This window comes from Grammomys surdaster, unplaced genomic scaffold, assembly GCF_004785775.1.
Source record: "Grammomys surdaster isolate TR1022 unplaced genomic scaffold, NIH_TR_1.0 338, whole genome shotgun sequence".
Lineage (NCBI taxonomy): Eukaryota > Metazoa > Chordata > Mammalia > Rodentia > Muridae > Grammomys > Grammomys surdaster.
In genome coordinates, this window is record NW_021604757.1 from 3446406 (window position 1) to 3469282 (window position 22877).

A 22877-nucleotide genomic window follows, 5' to 3' on the forward strand; every position below is an offset into this window, starting at 1 on the left:
TCTTTCTTTCTTTTTTTTTTTTTTTTTTTTTGGTTTTTCGAGACAGGGTTTCTCTGTGTAGCCCTGGCTGTCCTGTAACTCACTCGGTAGACCTTGTTTGTATTTCTTATGTTGCTCAGAGTAGCTGCAAACTTGTAGTCATCCTGCCTTTGCCTCCTGAGTACTAAGGTCACAGATATGCACCACAGTAGTCATGGTCAGTCTATTCCTTCATTTCGGCTTCCAGCAGTAAGGATGATCCAGGGAGAAGGGGAAACCCATGCTCAAGTATGGCTTCTTGAGATTGCTGCTGTGTGCCAAGAGCTAAACTCAGTTCTTAGATTTAGCTGATGCATAATAAATATTTGTTCATTCAACGAAAATACAAAGACACAGCTGGCTTTTCCTCTCATGTAGTCCTAGATGACTTCTTGACTTCAGGACCACACAGAGCTCCTGAGGGTTCAAAGACAGTGTTCCACCATCAGCACCAAAGAACATCAGATCAGGGTTATTGAGGCTAGAGTGAGAATCACCTCTCTAATCTGTCATGGAGTATCGAGAAACATCAGACTCAAGCCAGATCTGATTATGATACCCACTCTTTCAAGAAGAAAACAAAAACAAACAAAGCCTCAGAATTAAGACACAAGTCTTAATCTTGCCACATCTTGCCAAGATGTCATATCTTTCTTCACAATACCTGGGCCTCTGCCCCTTGATTGGTGTCTCAGATCCCCCTCCCACATCTAGGTCTCTACACCTCCTATAACTCTATGTCACCACTGAATATCAATGAATATTAATGTTCTTTAAACCAACAGCAAAGCCTCACTGACCATCAAAGACTAGTCAAGTCTTACTCTGTACCCCACACTCTCTGAGCTTCCCCTTCAGTGCACTTACCAGGAATATGTATCTTCTGTGTGATGAAGTGGCTGTCTTCTCTGTTAAACTCATTCAGTACATGTGTCCTTGTATTTGCTTGAGAGCCCAGGAGAATGCTCAGGCCACAAAACATATTCTCCTCCCCACCCCTTTAAGAGGCGATCTCACTATGTAGACCAGGCTGGCCATGAACTCACAGAGATCCAATTACCTTGCCTCCTGAGTGCTAATATTAAAGGCTCACAACTGTCTGAGTGTGTGTGTGTGTGTGTGTGTGTGCGTGTGTGCGCGCGCACATGTGCATGCCTCATATCCCAGACTGTCTATGAACTCACCGTATAGTCATGGATGACTCTAAAGTTCTAATTGTCCTGCATCCAGGCATTGGAGTTACACACAAATTTTTACCACCACACAAGGCTTCTGCAGCACTGGGAATCTGAGCCACACCCCCTCTCTTGCTAGGGTGGCACTCTAATAAGTCACAAACATCCCCAACACCAGCTTGCTTTCGATTTGCAAAATATGGCACCTGTCACAGAAGTCTCTTCCCTAATATCTTTTACCTCTCCCTCTCCCGAAATATCTCCACAACACCCCCCTCCCTGTTTCTGTGTAACAGTTCCTCAAATTTGACATTTTGAAAAATATTTTGAAAAAAAGGTAAAAATATTTAAAAAGTTGAAAGAACAAACAATAAAAACCTCTGTGCCTTTCATATAGATTTGCCAGTGCGTGTGTGTGTGTGTGTGTGTGTGTGTGTGTGTGTGTGTACAAGATCTTACATTATATCCCAGGCTGCCAGTTTTGAAGCACCCAGGCCAGTTGTCTGGTACCTAATCTGTCCTCTGCATAGCAACCAGTGGAATTCCTTTGAAACTGCTCAGATCATGTCACTCTGCCTAAAACCTCCACAGCAGCTGCCTGTCTCTCTGAGTAAAAGTCCAAATCCTCGGAGCAGCCTATCAGGCTTTGTATATTTAGACTCTCTGGACTCTTGGTCTCGGTAAGCAGCCTCCTTGCTGTGCCTTGACTATCGCAGGCAAGCCCCTGTTCCTTTTTTCTAGAATATCCTTTATAATTTTGCTGCTTGACCTGATGCCTATTTTTAATTTTTCTTTAATATTTATTTAAGTGTAAACACACGCATCTGTATCATGCATTCACATGAATGCTGTGCCTAAGAAGACCAAAGAGGGAGATCAGGCACCTTGGAGCTGGAATTATGGGATTTATGGGATGTGAGCCATCAAAACAGGTGCTGGGAACTGAACCCAGGCCCTCCAGAAGAACAATAAGCACTCTTAACCACTAAGCAACTTCTCCAGCCTATTTTTTTAATATCTGAATATCACTCTGTAACTTACCTGGCCCAGAACTTGTCTAGTCCAGGCTGACCTTGATCTCACGTCAGTTCTTCTGCCTTAGTCTTCTGAGTGCTGATATCACAACCACAGCCCACAGCACCTGGCTTTCTCATCTTCTTTTCTTCAGTACTGGGGTTTGAAGCCAAGGCCTCTGCATGCTAGACGAACCCTACACCACTGAGATGCATCCCAGCTCTCCTTGCTTCTTTTGAGTCACCTCTCAATAATATCTCAGTGAGATGACCCCTAAGATCCATGCTAACACCAGGCCTGCCAACTCTGCTGACACTGGATCCAGTCTACTCCTTTTTTAAAAAGTATGTATTTTTTATCTTTTTTTTTTAAGTGAAGATGCGGGATATTTTGGAATTCCCAAGCTGAAACAATCTTTCTGTGCCCTGAGGAGTTGGGGCTACAGGTTGTGTCATCATGCCTGTCGTGTGTGTGTGTGTGTGTGTGTGTGTGTGTGTGTGTGTATAATATACATATACACTTAAAACAATCTAAACATTCCAACCCTAGTAACTTCTTCTTTTGTGGGGAGGGGCAGTTTTCAAGAGAAGACTTCTCTGTGTAGCACAGGCTGTCCTGAAACTCACTCTATAGACCAGGCTGGCCTCCACCTGCCTCTGCCTCCTGAGTACTGGACTAAGGGTGTGAGCCACACCAGGGCCAGCCTTGTAACTTCTTTTCATGAATCAAATGGAAGTAAGGTGAGGACTAAATGCCACATCAGCTGGATCCTTGGGAGAGCATTTGCTGAGGTGAAGAATATCCTCCTGGGCTAGGGGCTGCAGCTCAGTGGGAGAGTGCTGACTCGATGCTCTGGATATGTTCAGAGATCACAGTTACTCTGTGGGATGTTTCTAAAGCTGTATCCTCCTAAACAGTTTCTAAAGCTGTTCTGCCTTCTCTCATCTTGTCATGGAGATGTTAACCCTTTTCACATGATGAACTGGGCCAGCCAACCATTTCCACTGAGATTCAGCTTTTCCTTCCCTTTAAAATGAATAACCACATGCATCTTTAATTCCAGTACTCAGTGCATTTGAGGCTATTCGAGTTTACATAGTGAGTTCTAGGTCTGCTAGAGCTACACAATGAGATCCTACCTTAGAAAAAATGAATATCCAAGGGGAAAGATGGCTCAGCAGGTAAAGGCACTTGTTCCCAAGCCTGATGACCTGAGTCTGACGCCCAGGACACGCATGACGGAAGCAGAGGACTGAATCACTTTAAGTTGTCCTCTTACATCTATATGATAAGGTTTACAGGAGAACAAGATCATCCGAGCCACACCAAAGCCGAAGAACAAAGCTTTATTGAGGTCTGTCTCTGAGACAAGGGAGAGCAGCCATGCCAAAAGGGAGGTTGGGTTTTATAGGTTTAAGCCCGGTTTAAGCCGGGCTGGGAAGCGGCAGGAGAGCATCAAGAGAAGGCAACTGCTGCAAACAGAGATTTTTTGTGTGGGGACTAGTGGGCATTAAGATAACAGGATGCCGTGGTCTTGGATTGGACTCCTGAGACATGCAGAAAGTGCAGTTTTTTATCTCCTTAAAGGGGCTGGTTCCCTCTTGAGTAGGGACTAGGGCCAGCCTAACATGTCACATATATAGTGGTATGAATATGTACATGCAAACACTAAATAAATGCTTTTTTAAAAATCATATTAATACAGATTTTATAAGGAAGAACTTGCAAACTGTAAACATCCCATTAACTAAAATTTTAATAATATCAGTATGGTCCCTAACTTGTTGAATTAAACTGTGTCACTGTGTACAGAACCTTTGTGTCTCTCAAAATAGTCATGTTGAGGTCCTAGCCCCTGGGATAATGGCATTTGGAGAGAGGGCTCTGGGAGGCAGCTGGAGTCAGATGAGGTGGGGCACTCGCCTTTATAGACAGGAGAAAGGAAGAATGCCTCTCTTCCTTTGGGAGCACAGATAAAAGGTTATAGAAGGACACAGTGGTAAGGCACAATAGAATCTTCTGCCATGTTGATGCGGCACTAAAGTCTCCAAAGCTGTAAGGAAATACGTTGTGGTTGTTTGAAACACCATTCCCTGGTATTTTGTGATGGTAGCCTGTGCTGATAAAGCAGTTGTGATTTGTCACCGCCAGAGGGCTTTGGGAGCCCTTCCAAGCTGGCTCACCTCCCTTTCTGTTCCTTTTGTTTTCTGGAATAAGATATTCTAGCCTCACCTTGTACTTTCCATGATGCAGGGCTAGAACAGATTGTCCCCCAAGGAGGCTAGTTTTGTTGTTGTTTGCTTTGATCTTGATTTGGGTTTTTGTTTGTTTTTTGTTTTTTGTTTTTTGTTTTTTTGGTTTTTCGAGTCAGGGTTTCTCTGTATAGCCCTGGCTGTCCTGGAACTCACTCTGTAGACCAGGCTGGCCTCGAACTCAGAAATACGCCTGCCTCTGCCTCACAAGTGCTGGGAATTTGGGATATTTTTGTTTTTGTTTTTTGTGCATCATATTTGAAGTCAAGATCTGGGTGCTAAGTATGCCCACTACTGTGTCAGTACTCCAGGCTGCTGGACACACACATACCTATTTAGAACTATGTATAGTCCTATAATTGTTTCTTTAAGGTGTGTGTGTGTGTGTACATGTGGGTCAGTGCACATGGAAGCCAGAAGGGGTTCTACATCCCATGGAACTAAAATTACATGGGATTGTGAGTTGCCCAGTGTGGGTACTGAGAACCAAATTCTGGTCCTCTGCAATAGCAGTATGTGATCTTGACTACTGAGCCACATATCTCCAGCCACATTTCCTACAACCCACGAGCACACAGTGATGAGTACAAAATACAATTTAATGCAATACTACTGAGCCTCTTCTATTTTTTTCCTTTTTTGTATTTCTAATTATTTTCCTCAATATAATTACCTACTTTTTCAATCCTTTTTGTTGCTCTTATTTTTGTTTTTGGAGACAGGGTTTCTCTCTGTTGCCCTGGCTGTCCTGGAACTCACTCTGTAGACCAGGCTGGCCTCAAACTCACAGAAACCCACCTGCCTCTGCCTCCTGAGTGCTGGGATTAAAGGCGTGCGGCACCACTGCTGATCCTTACATTAACATGGGGATGATTTTTTTACTAACATAAGCATGAAGACTCATGAGTTCATTCTACATACAAAGCTGACTGTGTAAGCACTTATAAACCTCACATGGGGGAGGTGGAGACAGGCCAGTCCCTGGAGCTTGCAAGTGAAGGCAGCCTGCCTAGCTCATCTGGTGAGTCCCTGGTCCCAGTGAGAGACTTTGTCCCCTATGGTAGCTAGAAATGCTTGTATTCTAGCATGAGAGAGTCACTCACTCCAAAACCTACAGCAGCCGTGGTTCTCTGTATGAGACCTGCACACTGTCAAGCCAGGGAAAATTCCAGCATAGGCACAGGAGGAAGGGCTCATGAGAACCCACCTCTCGCTGAGGAACTGCTGGTAATTGACAGCTGCTAGGAAAGGGTAGCTAGTTTTCCTTGGAGGAGTGTGACCACCAGTAGGTGGCCTAAATGCTGGTAGATGACCCCGTATACACGTGCGTAAGGGCAGCACTAGTTAGATTCAGTGACTATGAAAAAAGAATAGTCGGCCAGGCGGTGGTGGCGCACGCCTTTAACCCCAGCACTTGGGAGGCAGAGGCAGGCGGATTTCTGAGTTCGAGGCCAGCCTGGTCTACGGAGTGAGTTCCAGGACAGCCCGGGCTACACAGAGAAACCCTGTCTCGAAAAACAAAACAAAAACAAAAACAAAAAAACAAAAACAAAAACAAAAAAAGAAAGGAAAAAAATAGTCAAGAGGCAGATCTCTATGAATTCAAGGCCGGCCTGGTGTAAAAAGTGAGTTCCAGGCCAGCCTGGGCTACCCAGTGGGACATTATTTCAAAAAACCAAAAAGAAAAACAAAAGGGAAAGAAGCCTAGGTCCTGAACTCAGGAGGAGGGTGACAGACATGCTGGAGGCCGTCTACAAGGAGTTCCAGGGAGAGCTGGGGGATAGCTATGATAAAAATATATTTTATTTTCTATATGAATAAAATTCTCAAAAAATACAAAAATGTTATTGAAAACACAGAACCAGGCATGGTTCACATACCTTTAATCTCAACTGTCAAAGCAGAGGTAGGTAGATCTGAGTTTAAGGCCAGCCTGGTTTAAGGGGGTAAAAAAAGGCATAGACTAGGTGATCTAAATACAAACACTAATTTTCCTCTTAAAATTATTTTATTTTTTCCATAAATGGGATTCTTTTGCTTGTGTGTACATCTGCGCAAGCTAGGGCTGAAGGAGTGGTAACTAACCATGTAGAAGACAGGATGGTTTGAATGGCTTTAATAAGTTGAGGCAGTCAGGGAATGAGCCAAGACTTATGGCCTAGGCATTTAATAATAAATAATTAGTCTCAGAGTCGTTATTGTTGGGAACTAACTGGTCAGAAGGAAAAACAGATTTTTTTAAATTTTTATTTTATTTATTTATTTATTTATTTATTTGGTTTTTTCGAGACAGGGTTTCTCTGTATAGCCCTGGCTGTCCTGAAACTCACTCTGTAGACCAGGCTAACCTCAAACTCAGAAATCTGCCTGCCTCTGCCTCCCAAGTGCTGGTATTAAAGGTGTGTGCCACCACCGCCCAGTGAGAATGCCTGTCTCAAACAAACAAACAAACAAACAAAGTGACCACAGAGTCACTTTGCTCCTTTCTCTACATTAAGACATAGATAGTAAGATGCATCTCTGAACCCGAACATGGGCTCTCAGCAGACACTGCATCACGGAGCTCCCGGCCTCCAGAACTGTCAGAAATAAATGTCTGTTGCATATAAGGTATTTTGTTATATCAGCCCAACAGACAAAGGCATTAACAGATAAAATTTATAGGATGACAGCTGGGCATGGTGGCACAGGCCTTTTATCTCAGCACTCAGGAGGCAGAGACAGGTCCAAGGCCAGCCTGGTCTACAGAGAAAGCCAGGGCTACACAGAGAAACCCTGTCTGGAAATCTCAATAGCAACAACACTTGAAAGATGGGTGAGGCAGGGAAGAGTCAGATGGCTCAGCATGTAAAGTCATTTCCCTCCAAGCTGGAGGGCCTGAGTTCCATCCCGAGGGACTTGCATGGTGGAAGGACACAACTGACTCCCCCAAACTGTTCTCCGACCACACAGTCACACCGACACACATGCTCTGACACATGTGCACGCACACAAAATAAATAGATGTACTTAAAAATATTGGTGGGGCAGAAATTTACAGTGCAGTCCACAGAAGTTTCTACCACTTTCCACATTGCTGTGCATTCTGCTTATTGTGTAGTGGTTCCCTTCCAACTCCTCATGCCTGTGTGTATGAGTGTGTGCGTGCATGCACGTGAGCATTCGGGAGCATGCGTGTGTGTCTGTGTATTTGTGTGTGTGTGTGTGTGAGTGATCTCAGCAGCAGGATTTTGTCTCCAGTTCTTGTGGTAACTTAATTGCTAAGGCGGGTAGCCAGAGGGTCTCACACCATACATAGACTGAGGCTTGTGTCTGGAGAAGCCTCCATGAGGAATAAGGGTCAGAATCACTGGCACCACGTACAAACATTTTATTTTTCTATAAATATCAGAGTACAAAGAGGCAGGGGAGGGGAGCTAAGCCCAGAGGAACAGCAGGCAGGCCTCTGCTATGGAGGCCCTGGCTGCTACCCTAGGATTTAACCAGGGCCTCCAGCTTGATGGTGGAGAAGGGGCCGGGGGAGGTTGTGTGGAAACCCAAGATAGCCACCGAAGTCACACAAAGCCTGGCTTCATGGAAGAGCGGCGGCAGTTGGGGCAACTCCTAGTGCCGTTGTTTTGCAGGCATCTGTGGAGGCAGAGGGCTGCATTCACTCACCCAGGCCAGACTTACTTCAGGCCTTGGCTTTTGTCTTCTTCCTTTCCAGGCCAGGAGGTCACTATCCAGTGGAGGAGAAGGCTCTCCTGGGCTCCTGTTCACTTCCTGCCTGCCCTGCGCCAGAGGCTTCCAGGCTGTAGCAAAGTTGGCATCCGGTGCCAACCCAAGGCAAGCCTGGTCCTGGGAGCTGACTTGAAGGAGTCCTTCTGAATTCCCCTTGGGATGATGGTAAGAATGACACACACCACACACACACACACACACACACACACATGCACGCGCGCACACACACACACACACACACACACACACACACACACCGATCCTGGAGGGAGAGTCCGTGAGTAAGTAGGTGGGAAATTGTTAGAATACACCCAGGAACCAGGACTTTGCATTTAATATTGCTAGCGTGATTTGGGGGGGTCCTGCCGCCCAGCGAAGGACTCACCTGAGGTGAAAGATGTGAGAGCAGGGCAGGGCCTGCAGCCGGCTGTTCTTCTCCCCAATGGACTCACCACAGAGGCCGCAGTAGAGCTCAGTCTCCTCCACGCACTCGTGGAACCTCACTACGTGCGCGCGCAGCTCGCGCTGCAGCCCTTTGCTGCGGTAGATGCCCTCACTCAGGCAATGCAGCTTGAGCTGGCTCAGCTAAGGCGGTGGGGATAGATCCCATGAGGGACTAGACGAAGGGCAGGGCTAAGAAAGTGCCGTTCCTGCCACACCCTTGCCTTGCTGTGGGACCTGGGAGAAATATCCTGCCGACCCCAGCCTTAGATTCCCTTTGAACAGAGTGGGTAAGACCAGAGATGAGAAACATGGGACCCTATGTTTTTGTTTTACTCATATATATAGCCCAGAGTGACTTAAAACTCACTCTATAGTCGTGGCTGACCTAGAACTCCTGATCCTTCTGCTTCTACCTCCCAAGTGCTGAAACAGCTGTGCCCCACCACACCATGTTTCTGAAGGACTTTGTTGACCACACCTGCTGCTCTGTTGCCTCTACAATAACTAGTGTGTTTTCCTATTTTTATTGAATATACATTTCTGATCAGCCTGATACCTGGATAAACATGAGTGGCTGTGGTCCAGCCCAAAGCAAATAGATGTCAGCATCTTAGTTGGGCGTGCCCCAGAGCCTAGAGAGATGCACATTTTCTAGAAGACTTTGGGAGACACAAAGCTCTCTCCAAGACTTTAAGGTCTGGATACAACTGCGACATCTGAAGAAGCTGCATATACTATAGCTATATAGCTGGTAGCTGAGCAACACTGGGCCTCATCTATAGCATGAGAATGCTCACAGGGAAGGCTGTATTCAGTATTTTCGAGGACACGCAGCTCTTGAAGCATAGAGGACATTGTTAGGATTGTTATTTTGGTTTTGTTTTTAAGATTAAAAAATGTGTACAAGTGTTTTTGCTTGCATATATGAATGTGTACATGTCTAATACTCATGAAGAAGACATCTACCCCATGGATCTGAGAGGCTGCTAGGAACTCAGCGACTCTCCAAGGTGTGAAATGCCTGCCCAGCCCTAGAAATATTCTCTGGGAGGAAGGTGGAGATCCAGGAGGTTGGGTGGCTTCATGCGCCTTCCAGAGGGTCAGAAGGGCTCAGAGCGTGAGCAGGGGCTCATGTATTCCAACTCACTATGTGGTCACCCGTGTCTCCTCCACCCAAGTGGTGGGATTACAGGTGTGTGCCAGCATACCCAGGCTCTTGACCTTTGGCTCTTGACCCTAGACCCAGGAGACATAATCATGTCTGACCTTATTTCCAACTTCTTCAGCCAGGTCCTGGGCTTTCTCAATGGCATCCAAAGCCTGGAAGGTGAGCAGAAGCCAGAGTTGTGGGCAATCTGTTTGCCTTGGCTCATAGCAAAAACAAAGAAAAGTGGGCCTGGGGTGGGGGGTTTGGGGGTCTGGGGTGGGGCCATGGCCCTATGAGAAGGCAGCAGAAGAGATCAAGCAAGTTACATCCTGCCTTAGTTTATGCTGACACATGGGCAGAATGTGACTGCCTCGTGAGACAGTAAAAGGGAATTTAAGAATATATGGTTCAGCCAGGCAGTGGTGGCGCACGCTTTTAATCCCAGCACTTGGGAGGCAGAGGCAGGCGGATTTCTGAGTTCGAGGCCAGCCTGGTCTACAGAGTGAGTTCCAGGACAGCCAGGGCTATACAGAGAAACCCTGTCTCGAAAAACAAAACAAAACAAAACAAAACAAAAAAGAATATATGGTTCAAATGCTAGTGCTGGCCTTTTATATGCTGTGGGTCTCTGGGTGAGGCATGGACCTTCTTTAGTGTGGAGAATTGGGAATGTCTGGGTCTCATGACAACAGGGTGAGGCAGATGTTAAATAAAGGGGACAAGCCCAACACTGTACCCCAGTGCTGGCTGAGTAGCCCCAAATTGGGAGCCTCAGAGAGAGCTTTAGCCACAGGAAAGGGCCTGGTCTCACCTTGTCAAGCACCTTCCTGGCCATCCAGCACTTGGCCACACCCAGTAGCACATGCACCTGCCCCAGGCGGTTTCCGATCTCCGTCATAATGCTCATAGCGGAATCGTACCTAGGGAAGGCTGTCTGCAGAGCCAAGCAGGGTTGGATTTGGGGTGCTCCATGCCCAAGTTCCCCCTCCCCCACCTCATCCTGGTGATCTCACCTCCAGGTCCCCACGGCTCCGGTGGATATCAGCAAAGCAAAGCAGACAGAGTGCTTGCAACGGGCGGTCACCATGCTGCAGGGCAATCTTCATGGATTCCTGCAAGGGAGGCTGGTTGCTCAGGCTAGCTCACGTGACCCTACTATGGGGTGCCTTATACCCAGCAGTTCCTTAGAAGGGACAGCTAGGATCACCACATCCTCTCGTGGTTGCTGAGGCCTCTTGCACTGAACCACTAAGATCGCAGTACTGTCTGACGGAGGGAAACCAAAGCTTAGAGAGAAAGAAGCACCTTCATCAGGATCAGAGGAAGAAACAATGTGACTCTGTGTGTGTGTGTGTGTGTGTGTGTGTGTGTGTGACAGAGAGAGACAGAGACAAAGACAGAGACAGAGAGATAGAGAGACAGAGAGAGAGAGGGAGGGGAGAGGGAAGGAGAGAGAGAGACAGAGAAGAACAGAGAGAGAGAGAGAGACAGAAATCAGAACAGTTTATTAAGAGAAAGGCTCTCCTGAGAATGGTACGCACTAGAGAACTGGAACAACTCTGAGACTCAAAAGTGCCCCCCCCAAGCCTTTTCTTTTCTTTTTTCTTTTTCTTTTTTTTTTTTTTTTGGCCCAAGAGCTCCCAGTGCAGTCCATGCTAGTCTCAAACTAAGTGATCATACTGCTTGGCTCCTGAATGCTGGGGTTACAGACAGGTAACACAGTATGTCTCTGTTTTACTATTTTTTTTTGTTCATTTTTTTTTTAAAGACACTCTCATATAGCTCAGCTAGGCTTTGAACTAACTATGTACCTGAAGATGTCCTTGAACATCTGATCCTGTCTCCACCTTCCAAGTGCTGTAGGGGTAAGGGATGAACCCAGGGCTTTGTGCACGTTAGGCAAGCACTCTATCAACTGAGCTACCTACCCAGCCCTTATGTTTTACTTTTCAAAGTGGTCCACAGAGGCTACTGGGGACAGGGAAGCTCCTTGCCCTGAGGATGGACTGGAGGGGATGAGGTCTGGCGCAGTGTTTATGACACACTCTTCAGGTGCTTATGGGCCTTTGGGGGATTCTATGGGCTGTTTTAGGAAATAGGGGGCCCTGTGACCTGGGCCTGAGATCATCTCCCACCCCCACCACCTGCATGCTTCCCTGCTGTCCTACCTCACAACACTCCATGGCACTGCCCAGGTGGCCCAGCAGCCGGTAGGCCACAGCCATGTGGTACTGGCTCATGGCCCGATATTTGAGGCTCCAGCCTTTGCCATAGTCGTTGACAAGCTCTGCAGCCTTGCAGGGGAAGAACAGGGCTTTCTCATAGTCCTGCAGGGGGCACAGAACAGGAAGGAGACACACTGAGTGGTAGGAACTGACCCAAACCCAGGGCTCCAGGCCTGGGATCTGTGACAGCCAGGGAGCCCCAGTGTTTGTTTGTTATAAGTTTTTTTTTGTTTTGTTTTTGTTTGTATTTCTTATGTTGCTCAGAGTAGCTGCAAACTTGTAGTCGTCCTGCCTTTGCCTCCTGAGTACTGAGGTCACAGATATGCACCACAGTGGTCATGGTCATTCTATTCCTTCATTTTGGCTTCCAGCAGTAAGTATGATCTCCAAAAGCCAAGGCTGGAGAGATGGCTCAGCGGTTAAGAGCACTGACTGCTCTTCCAGAGGTCCTGAGTTCAATTCCCATCAACAACATGGTGACTCACAATCATCTGTAATGGGATCTGATGCCCTCTTCTGGTGTATCTGAAGACAGCTACAGTGTACTCATATACATAAAATAAATAAATCTTTAAAAAAAAAATATCTCCCAAAGCTTGAGGCTAGAAAAATGATGGCTTTGCAGTTAAAGGCACTGGCTGCTCTTCCAGCATCCAAATGGCAGCTCACAACCATCTGTACTTCCAATGCCATCCTCTGGTGTCCACAAGCAACACACACATGTGGTACTCATACATGTAGGCAAAATACCCATACACATAAAAATGAGTAAGTCTTTAAAAAACTTTTCCCCCACATCTGGATGTTACACTAGGCTACATGAGACCCACTAAAATCCTGGTAATTGGAAGCTTTTGGTCACTGACCCTACCAGTAAGTTCACACCCCACCCTTCCATGTGCCTCCCCACCTCCTCATAGACCGCCGTCAGCCTGGTGGCCTCCCTGGCTTGGCAGAGCTTTGCCTGATGCTAATTCCTTGGATCTCTGCCTGGCTCACCCCTCTCCTTCTCCACCACTCACTGAGGCCTTCTGACCACTCTCTTAAAAAAAACGGTGCCCCTACCCATCATCCTGGTATTGCCCACTTTTCTTCACAGGATGAACTTCCTGATTGTGTTAACTGTTCTTCTCATCCAGATAGTACGGAGCTTCTTAAGAGACCCTGCCATTGTCTCTGTTGTTACAGACACAGCATCCAACAACAACAGTTCATGAGATGTCGTTGATCCTCAGTAAAAAAATTTTTTCTTTTATTGTTTTGGTTTGTTTTTTGTTTGGTTGTTTTTTGTTTTTGTTTTTTTTTGAGACAGAGTTTCTTTGTGTGTGTAGCCCTGGCTATTCTGGAACTCGCTCTGTAGACCAGGCTGGCCTCACAGATCACAGATTACATAGATCTGCCTGCCTCTGTTTTCTGAGTGCCGCCCAGCTCAGTAAATGTTTTTTCAAGTAGTTATTTGATATTAAGTGTATGGTGTGTGGCCTGGGTGAATGTATGTGCACTGTGTGCTTGCAGCAGCCTGCAGAAGTCAGGCAAGGCATGGGATCCCTGGAAACTGTAGTTACAGGCAATTGTGAGCCACTATGTCAGTGCTGGGAATCAAACATGGGTCCTCTGCAAGAGAGGCAAACACTCTTAAAAAACTGACCCATCTCTCCAATCCCCACCCCTGCCAATAAATAGTAGACTAATGAATCTTTACATCCCTGCTGTGAGTCCTGTACTTCCTCATTTATACACAGATATCTTAAGGTTCAGAGAAGTAGGTGACTTGCCCAAGACTAGACAGAAAAACAGCTTGTTCTTACACAGGAGCTTCCCTATCTTCTAGGTCATCTGAGAGATGGAGGTGGGATTCGTGGCTCTACCTTCCCCAGAGTTTCTCATTCACTGAACCGCTATCTAAAGGGAGAGCTGAGGGGAGTGCCCAGCAAAGTATGTGGTTGGGTCCTAAGAGGCTCTGGGGCTTTCTTGTGCTGGACCTAGAGGAAGCAGGTACAGCCTCTACAAACTCCAGCAGTGATTTCATGGATGCCAGAGAGTTTGTGGACCTGGATTACTGCAGAAATGCTCCATGACCAGCCTTATCACTTGTGCCAAGAACCATGCAGCCATCCAGATGAATGAGGCAGGTTCAATGCCCAGTTTAAAACCCATGCCACCTGTGGGGCCATTTGCAGGATGAGTGAGTCAGATAATTCTATTCTCCAATTGGCTAAGGCAGATGGCATTGTCTCAAAAGAACTTTTGGCCAGAGAAAATCAGGGAATATTTATCATAAATAAACAGTATGAACCCTCTCCCCCAATATACACACACAACAGGCCCTCAGGGAGCCTCAAATCCCCCATTTTCCTCCCCCCACCCTCCACAAAGGGACAAGGCCCACCTTGACCTGGGCGTAGAAACTACCCAGGCTACAGCAGACACGGCACTCCAACATGGTGTCATCATTGTTGTGGGCATAGCGCAGGGCCTTCTCAAAGCTCTCTAGGGCCTTCTGGAAGAGGCTGAGACCCAGGAAAGCATTGCCCATGCTCAGGCTGACCTGACCCCCAAGCTGGGCACCAGCCCTGGTACCAGGCAGGCCGAGGCAGGTCTTGCAGTAGGAGATGGTTTTGTGGAACTCACAGAGCTTCTCATTGCTTCGTGCCAGGTTCAGGTAGCTTTCCAGCAGGAAGTCAGCATCCTCCAGCTCCCGAGCGGTGTCAATTTGGACCACAGCAAACTGATCCCAGGGTAACAGGTAAGACAACACTCAGCCAAGGCTTAACCTGCAGCCCCTGGCTGACACAGCCAGCCCTACTTCACAGCGTGAGAGAATGGCAGACCCCAAAGCGCAGACTCAAGAGTTTCCACTACCTCAGATCCATCCTCCCAGGCTGCAGTCACAGCATAGGAGCTTTAAACCAAAGCTCAGGGCAGACACTACCCTGTCACCCCCAGCCTCAGATCCTCAGATCTGGAATCTACCACTGACCAGCCTGACCCTCAAACTTAAAGCCTGTTTCTCCAGGCAGCAAGCAGTAGACTAAAACCTAGGCTTGGAGGTCTGGGTTTGAGATCCCTGGACTCTGGCTCATGATGCCTGTGAACTTTAGTCTCGGAGGCTTTGAAATTGAGCTTCAATTTCACTGAAATTGAAGGCCACAAGCCTGACTCTGAAGATACCCAGCCATCTAAGACTCAGGATCTTCCATGCATATTCAAAACTTCAGACCGGACACTAGCCTATGAGACACACAGAGGGTTCTCAGGGAGATACCAGGGCGCCTGGGAGTTGGAAGCCACCCAGTCCTGTTCCCAACCCTCTCACAGCACCTGGGCCCTCCCACAGCACCCTGGAAGGGTAATGTGTACCTTCAGCATCTCTTTGTAGCGGCCCATCTCTGAGTGAGCTGTTACCAAGCAGCCCAGCACCCGGAAGCGGCCCACGAGGTCAGAGCCCTTCTCCAGCACCTTCATCCACACCTGCAGTGCCTTCTCTGTCTGGTTGGACTGGTACAGCTGCAGTCCTTTTTCGATCTGTTGCTTTGTCTGGTCCTGCCCCATCCTCTCTCAGCCTAGCCACTCGGAAAGACCGTGGTTGGCTAGGTGTCCTTAGAACCTCATGGTGTTGGACCTACAGTGCCGGCTGATCTTGGGAGGGGAAAGTAACACCAGGCAAAAGCTAAGCAGGGCCTGGATGGACAACGGGCGCCACCCTGGGAACAAGGCTGGTTCAGACCCTGTCTGCAGCTGTCCCTGCCAGTTGGGGCCACGTGGCTTCTGAGGAATGTCAGCAGCAAGGTCACGAGGGTTTCTGCTCCACCCATTCAAAGCTGAAAGGTGGCTGCCCCAGAGATACAGGCATTGGGACACCTGAGAACATATTTGGTGCCCCCTTGACACTTCTGACACTGGCCTTGATGCCCCCAGCAGGTTAAGCTCTCAGAATGCCTTGCCAAAGGCTGTCTGCCAGGATGCGGTCAAGCCTTAGGCCAGCGGTTCTAACAGCAGGAAAGCAGCAGGCAGAACACTGGGCATACAGGCATCAGGAAGGTGAGATGAATGCCTAGCCAGCTTATTCTCCTTGCTTCTTTTCCTTCTTTCTTTTCTTCTTCTATTTTCTTTCTTTCTTTTTCCTTCCTTCCTCCCTCCCTCCCTCTCTCCCTCCCTCCCTCCCTCCCTCCCCCCCTCTCTCTCCCCCCTCTTTTTTTTTCTCTTCTTTTTTTTTTTTTTTTTTTTTTTGAGACATGATTTCTCTGTGTACCCTGGCTGTCTGGAACTTGTTTTGTAGGCCAGGGCAGCCTCAAACTCAGCTATCTGCCTGACTCTGCCTCCCAAGTGGTGGGTCCAAAAGAGTGAGCTACCATACCTGGCTAATGGAACATTCCACCCCTCCCCCAAGACAGGGTTTCTCTGTATAGCCCTGGCTGTTCTGGAACTCACTCTACTCCAGGATGGCCTGGAACTCAGAGAACCTGTCTCAGCCTCCTGAGTGCTGGGATTAAAGGTGTGTGCCACCACTGCTCATATTCACCTCTTTTCTTCCCAGCTCTTCCCCCACTTTATATTTGCAATTTACCCATCACACAGACACTTACCTGGGCACACATCCACACTGTTACTAACACCTCACCTTATCCAGTTGGTGGGAGGCCTGGTTTCCTCCTAACTCCCTTAAGCAAGTCATGCAGCTATCTGAGCTTGCTTCCTCCTCTACAAGGCAAGAAGAGTTAAATTTTCACAGTTTTGTGGTGGCTCTCACACAGCCCAGCACAGCCCAGCGCAGGAGCCCAGCGCAGGAGCCCAGCCTGGCCCAGCCCGGCCGGGCACAGCACAGCACAGCACAGCACAGCACAATGGGTACCAGCCCAGCTCTGCTTGCTGTATTTCTGTATTAGCTGTGTGGGCACAGAGAATTTTGGCACATTGCTGCCCTGAAGAAGAAAGATTAACAGCACCTAGTTCACAGGACTGCCTCAGAATTAGAGGACTTACTGATTAACAAGGACTTAAAACAGCGTCTAGTGTTGAAGGAAACAGTGTGTCAGTGAGAAGAGATGGTACTACTCCTTGACAAAACGACGACCAGAGGCCACAATTTGGTCCTTGAAGGTTCAAAAAGTGTCCCAATTCCAGCCGGGCGGTGGTGGTGCACACCTTTAATCCCAGCACTTGGGAGGCAGAGGCAGGCAGATTTCTGAGTTCGAGGCCAGCCTGGTCTACACAGTGAATTCCAGGACAGCCAGGGCTATACAGAGAAGCTTTGTCTCAAAAAAACCAAAAAAAAAAAAAAAAGAAAAAAAGGTGTCCCAGGGGCTGGTGAGATGGTGTAATAGCATTTGCTGCCAGAGTTCCATCTCTGGGATCCACGACGTGATAGGATGAACAGACTCCCACAAGTTGTCCTCTGACTCCCACATGAGTGTGTGCTCACACACACACATAATAAATAAGAAAAATTCCCCAATTCCAATTCCAGCTCTGATTTGACAGCATCTCTAACAGTGGACTCTAATACCAAACACTGCAGCATACTGTCACGGTGCAGCCTGGATTGCACTATTTTCAGAAGTGTGTACTCACAAGCAGTTCCCGTCATTCCTCACTAATTATGGCTAGAGTGTCTCTCCCACCCTAGATCCATCTCTGGAAGGCCTGACCTGACCTCTTCCTCACAATTCAGCTGTATATGGAAGTAGTCTTTAAAGAGCTAGTTAAGGTGTGCTGTAATCCAGCTTCAAGAGCTATGACACCTTCATACATGCAGGCAAAACACCAATGCACATGCAATGAAAAAAATCATTTTTTAAAAGAGCTAATTAGCCGGGCAGTGGTGGCGCACGCCTTTAATCCCAGCACTTGGGAGGCAGAGGCAGGCAGATTTCTGAGTTTGAGGCCAGCCTGGTCTACAGAGTGAGTTCCAGGACAGCCCGGGCTACACAGAGAAACCCTGTCTCGAAAAACCAAAAAAAAAAAAAAAAAAAAGAGCTAATTAAGGCAAGATAAGGTAGGTAATAGGGGCTGTGTGAGTTTTTCCGAGGAAATGCCAGGTAGATTTTGGTGGACCTGTTTTTTAAAAAGTATATTTAGCTGAGTGTAGTGGTATATACACTTTCTGCACTAGACAGGCCGGTCTACACAGCAAGTAGGCTAGTCTAGTCTACACAGAAAGTTCCAGGTCATTTAAGGCTACAAAGTGAAACCCTGTCTCAAAAACATGTGTATTGGGGAGTTGGTGAGATGGCTCAGTGGTTAAAAGCAGTGGTTGCTCTTCCAGAGGTCCTGAGTTCAATTCCCAGCAACCACATGGTGGCTCACAACCATTTATAAGGGGATCTAATGCCCTCTTCTGGCCTGTGGATGCATATGCAGCAGAGCACTCATACATTAAATAATTTTAAAAAAATTTTTAAAAATAAGAAAGTTGGGTTTGTTTGTACGTTTGTGTGTGTGTGTGTCTGTGTGTGTCTGTGTACAGGAGCCCATAGAGGTCAGAAGAGGACATTAGATCATCAGGAACTGAAGGGAACTGAAGTTACAGACAGTTGTGAGCTTGCATGTGGGTATAAGGGATTGAACTGGGGTCCAGGGGAAGACCAGCCAGCACTCTTTTTTTTTGGTTTGGTTTTTCAAGACAGGGTTTCTCTGTGTAGCCCTGGCTGTCCTGGAACTCACTCTGTAGACCAGGCTAGCCTCAAACTCTCGAACTTAGAAATCCGCCTGCCTCTGCCTCCCAAGTGCTGGGATTAAAGGCGTGCGCCACCACCGCCCGGCCCAGCCAGCACTCTTAACCGCTGATCCATCTCCAGCCCTTAGAATTATTTCTTTGGTGCCCACCCAAGTTTACCCTGGTTAGCCAGAGTCCCTGGAGCATGGGTGATTTAGGCAGTTCCATCGTAACACACACTTGGTATAGGGATGACTCCCGGAAGCCTCATCACTGGATTCCTTGCCCAGCTTGCAGACAATCCCACCGAAGGGTATCCCTCCCCCACCAATGATTCAATGGGACGGACATCTAGAGTTGAAACTTGGGTTATTCTAAGGTCCTTGAGCAGTCCTCACAAGAAGAGATATTTGTTGTGTTTTTCTGGGGAGACTTAAACAATTATCCTGGAATCCTACATGGGACACCAGTAACTGACCAAAGAAGGGATTTCACCTGTCTAGCTTGAGTGAACTAAGCTAGACTTTATTACAGTTACCTACAGGAGCAGGGTGACCCAAACGCAGCTTTCTCACTGGAAAGCTCACCCCAGCAGACGAGGACTTCTGCATCCCTGGAGCCTCCTCCCCAGCTTACAGTCTGATCCACCGAATCGCCTTCCTCCCAGCTCCTGCTCATAGGTTACATAACCTTATAGTTTCCTTGGCCTCCTTAGTCCTGAGCCTCTCTCTCCATTCCCAACTAGAGGACATTTCAATATGGAGGAAACAGCGTCATAATGCTGGAGTGGGCTTTAACACCTGTTATGGGTAACAGATCAGGACTTAGACACAGGAAGACAATGTAAATCTGAGTGTGTGGTGTACACCTGGACGATCAACTCAAGATCATCTTCAGGTATAAGGAATTAAGGCCAACCTAGGCTACAAAGGACGGTCTCAAAAAACAAAACAAATGACCTCAGGAGGGACCAATTCTTTAACATCTTGAATTTCTAGCTTCTGAAACTGAGTGTTCATGGATCCCTACTTGGGATGATTGGACCATGTACTAGCTCAGTCATGACCTTTAGTGAAAGGTTTTTTCAGGTAGCATAACATTTGGGGGAGATATCAACAGTTATAAAGAAAGATTTATTTTAATTACACTATATTATTTTTATTATGTATATGTGGGGAGGGGTATGCACCTATAAATGCAGGCATCTGTGGAGATTGCAAATGCTAAATGCCCATACGCAGTTGTGACATGCTCCATGAACCAACATGGGTCCTCTTCAAGAGCAGTAAACAACATTTACGTATTTGCTTATTTGATACAGATTCTCTCTACATAGTCCTCACTGTCCAAGAACTACAAAGACCAGGCTGGTCTCAAAGAAATCCCTTGCCACGCCTGGCAGTGATACAGGTTATAAGCAGCGGCGGAATCTTTCCATCTGTTTTGTTGTCTTCTTAGGGTCAGTGTGATGGTTAGTCTTGTCAACTTGACACAATCAAGAATCACCAGAGAAGGGAATGCTTTAGCTTCTGGGGTAGTTTGAATAGGCACAACCCCATACACTAACGTATTTGGCTTGCTTGGCTCATATGGAATGGCACTATTAGGAGGTGTGGCCTGATTGGAGTAGGTGTGGCTTTGTTGGAGGAACTGTGTTACTGAGGTAGGTTTTGCGGTCTCATATTTGCTCAAGTCTGGCCTCCTCCCTGTTGCCTTCTGATCAAGATGTAGAACTTTTGGTTCCTCCAGCACCATGTCTGCCTGCATGCTGCCATGCTTCCTGCCATGATGATAAAAGACTAAACTTCTGAACCTGTAAGGCAGCCTCAAATGTTGTCATTTATGAGTTGCCTTCGTCATGGTGTCTGTTCACAGCAATAACACTCTAAGGCAGAAGTTGATACCAGGAACTTGGGTATTGCTGTGATAGGCCTGGCCATGTTCTTGTGTGGAAGAATGTAGACTTTGGGACTTTGCATTAGGAAAGCAATGGACTTCTTTAAGAGGGGCTTAACTGGCCATCATACCAAAACATGGAAGGCAGTGTGCTGAGGCCTGGCTCAAGAGGTTTCAGAGAACGTTAGTATGTAGCCTAGAGACAGTTCTTGTGATATTTTGGCAAGGAATTTAGCTGCTTTTGTCCTTGTCTGAGATTTTCCTGAGTCTAAAGTGAAGACTTTTGGATTAATTCCATTGGCAAAGGAAATCTCAAGATAGTTTAGACTCTGTTGTGTACTAACTTTCAACTTTTTCTTTTCTTTTTTTCTTTTAAATTTTATTTATTTACTTTATGTATATGACTGAGGACCTCTGGAAGAGCAGTCAGTGCTCTTAACCACTGAGCCATCTCTCCAGTCCCATTTTTCTTTTCTTTTTTTTCTAGACAGGGATTTTTCTGTAGACCAGGCTGGCCTTGAACTCAGAGGTCCTCCTGCCTTTGCTTTCCAAGTGCTGGGATTAAAGATTGTGTGCCACCACCACTGGGTTCTTATGTTTACTTTTTTTAAAATTTTATTTATTTAATGTATGAGTGCTCTGCTGCATATACACCAGAAGAGGGCATCAAATCCCCTTATAGATAGATGGTTGTGAGCCACCATGTGGTTGTTGGGAATTGAACTTAGCACCTCTGGAAGAGCAGTCAGTGCATCTCATCTAAGGCATCTCACCAGTCCCTAATGGTAACTCTTATAAAGAGCATTTGGATGAAACAGCAAACTGAGCAAGAAAAATACAATGTACAGATTTCAAAGATTAAAGGGGCACTGGGAAGTAGAATGGAGCTAAATCCTGTGTTTAAGGAGATAAACAGATCAAAGATATTAAATGGAATTAAGGGAGTAGTGACCTCGGGGGCAAGATCCCAGCTAGCTACACTTCCATCTTGTGAAAAGGGATTAAAGAAAACGTTAGGTCCAGGGAAGGTGGTGAACACCTTTAATCCCAGCACTTGAGAGGAAGAGGCAGGCAGATCTCTAAGATCAAGACCATCCTGGTCTGCAGAGCAAGTTTCAGGACAGCCAAACATAGGCAGTAAAAAAAATCATCAAAAACAGAAAGCTGGTGATGCCACAGAAGAAGGGGGCCATGTTCCAGTCCCAGCAAGCAGAACTTGGCAGCTTTGGTTCTGGCTTTAGAATCAAGACTAGAATGTGCTTGTGCCAGGGATGTCTCTGAATGGAGGACCAGAGAGGCCATTGTGTGAAAGGGGTTATAAAATCTCCCTCTACGACAAATGAAAGACATTGATATGGCAGGGGTGCATGGAGGACCAGAAAAACCATCGTGTGAAGCTGTGAAGTTGAAGCTTGGATTGCCTTAGAGACCCCAAGAGGTTAGAGATACCATGGGATACCTGCCAAAGGAAAGCTGCTAACAGGAAGTGGAAACAGCTCAAAACAAGTGTGTTGTATTCAGCAAAGCTGACAGGAGGTGGAGAGCTGAAGAACATTTTGACATCAGACATGGAAATGTAAAGTTTGGGACTTGCCCACTTGGGTTTTGGTCTTGCTTCGGTCCTCACTGCATTTCGGTCCTTCCTTCCATTTTGGATCAATAATGTATAGTTTGTGTCATGATATCTTCCAGAGCATGTATGTATGCATGATTCCAGAGCATGTCATGTATGCAATCTGCTTTTTTATTTTATAGGGGATTAATTTCAAAAGAACTTTCATGTTGAACTTTTAAATGTTGAGACTGCGATAGACTATGGGGACTTTTGAAGTCGGTCTAAACGCATTCTGCATTATGTTATGGCTACAAGCCTATGGGGACAGGGAGTGGAATGTGGTGGTTTGAATAGGTATGGCCACTGACTGGCTGGCTTTGTGTGTCAACTTGACACAAGCTGGAGTTATCACAGAGAAAGGAGCCTCCTTTGAGGAAATGCCTCCATGAGATCCAGCTGTAAGGCAATTTCTCAATTAGTGATCAAGGTGGGAGGGCCCATTGTGGTTGGTGCTATCCTTGGGTTGGTAGTCTTGGGTTCTATAAGAAAGCAAGTTGAGGCTGGGCAGTGATGGCGCATGCCTTTAATCCCAGCACTTGGGAGGCAGAGGCAGGCAGATTTCTGAGTTTAAGGCCAGCCTGGTCTACAGAGTGAGTTCCAGGACAGCCAGGGCTACACAGAGAGACCCTGTCTTGAAAAACAAAAAAAGAAAGAAAGAAAGAAAGAAAGAAAGAAAGAAAGAAAGAAAGAAAGAAAGAAAGAAAGAAAGAAAGAAA

The 22877-nt window shown here is 46.8% G+C and overlaps 2 protein-coding genes across 3 annotated transcripts in view; both read right to left on the reverse strand.

Moving 5' to 3' along the window:
• Positions 1-7805: 7805 nt before the first annotated feature.
• Rapsn (receptor associated protein of the synapse) lies at positions 7806-16127 on the reverse strand. Of its 2 annotated transcripts, none has more exons than XR_003712816.1 (8): positions 15356-16127; positions 14385-14723; positions 11939-12097; positions 10784-10882; positions 10582-10704; positions 9890-9943; positions 8565-8717; positions 7806-8086 (listed from the first exon to the last, which is right to left on the reverse strand). XR_003712816.1 is itself a non-coding variant. In XM_028778547.1 (8 exons), exons 1-8 carry the CDS (start codon positions 15545-15547, stop codon positions 8014-8016), a joined length of 1239 nt encoding a protein of 412 aa, XP_028634380.1. In that variant the 5' UTR covers positions 15548-16127; the 3' UTR covers positions 7806-8013. The 2 variants fall into 2 exon arrangements, 1 of the variants encoding a protein (XP_028634380.1); XM_028778547.1 differs by having other exon boundaries at positions 8565-8764.
• A 333-nt stretch (positions 16128-16460) lies between these two features.
• Positions 16461-22877, reverse strand: part of Celf1 (CUGBP Elav-like family member 1) — a 92669-nt gene continuing 86252 nt past the window's right edge. Inside the window, exon 15 of the mRNA XM_028778499.1 lies at positions 16461-16696. The gene's annotated coding sequence lies outside the window, so the exon portion shown is untranslated. The remainder of the gene's footprint in view (positions 16697-22877) is intronic.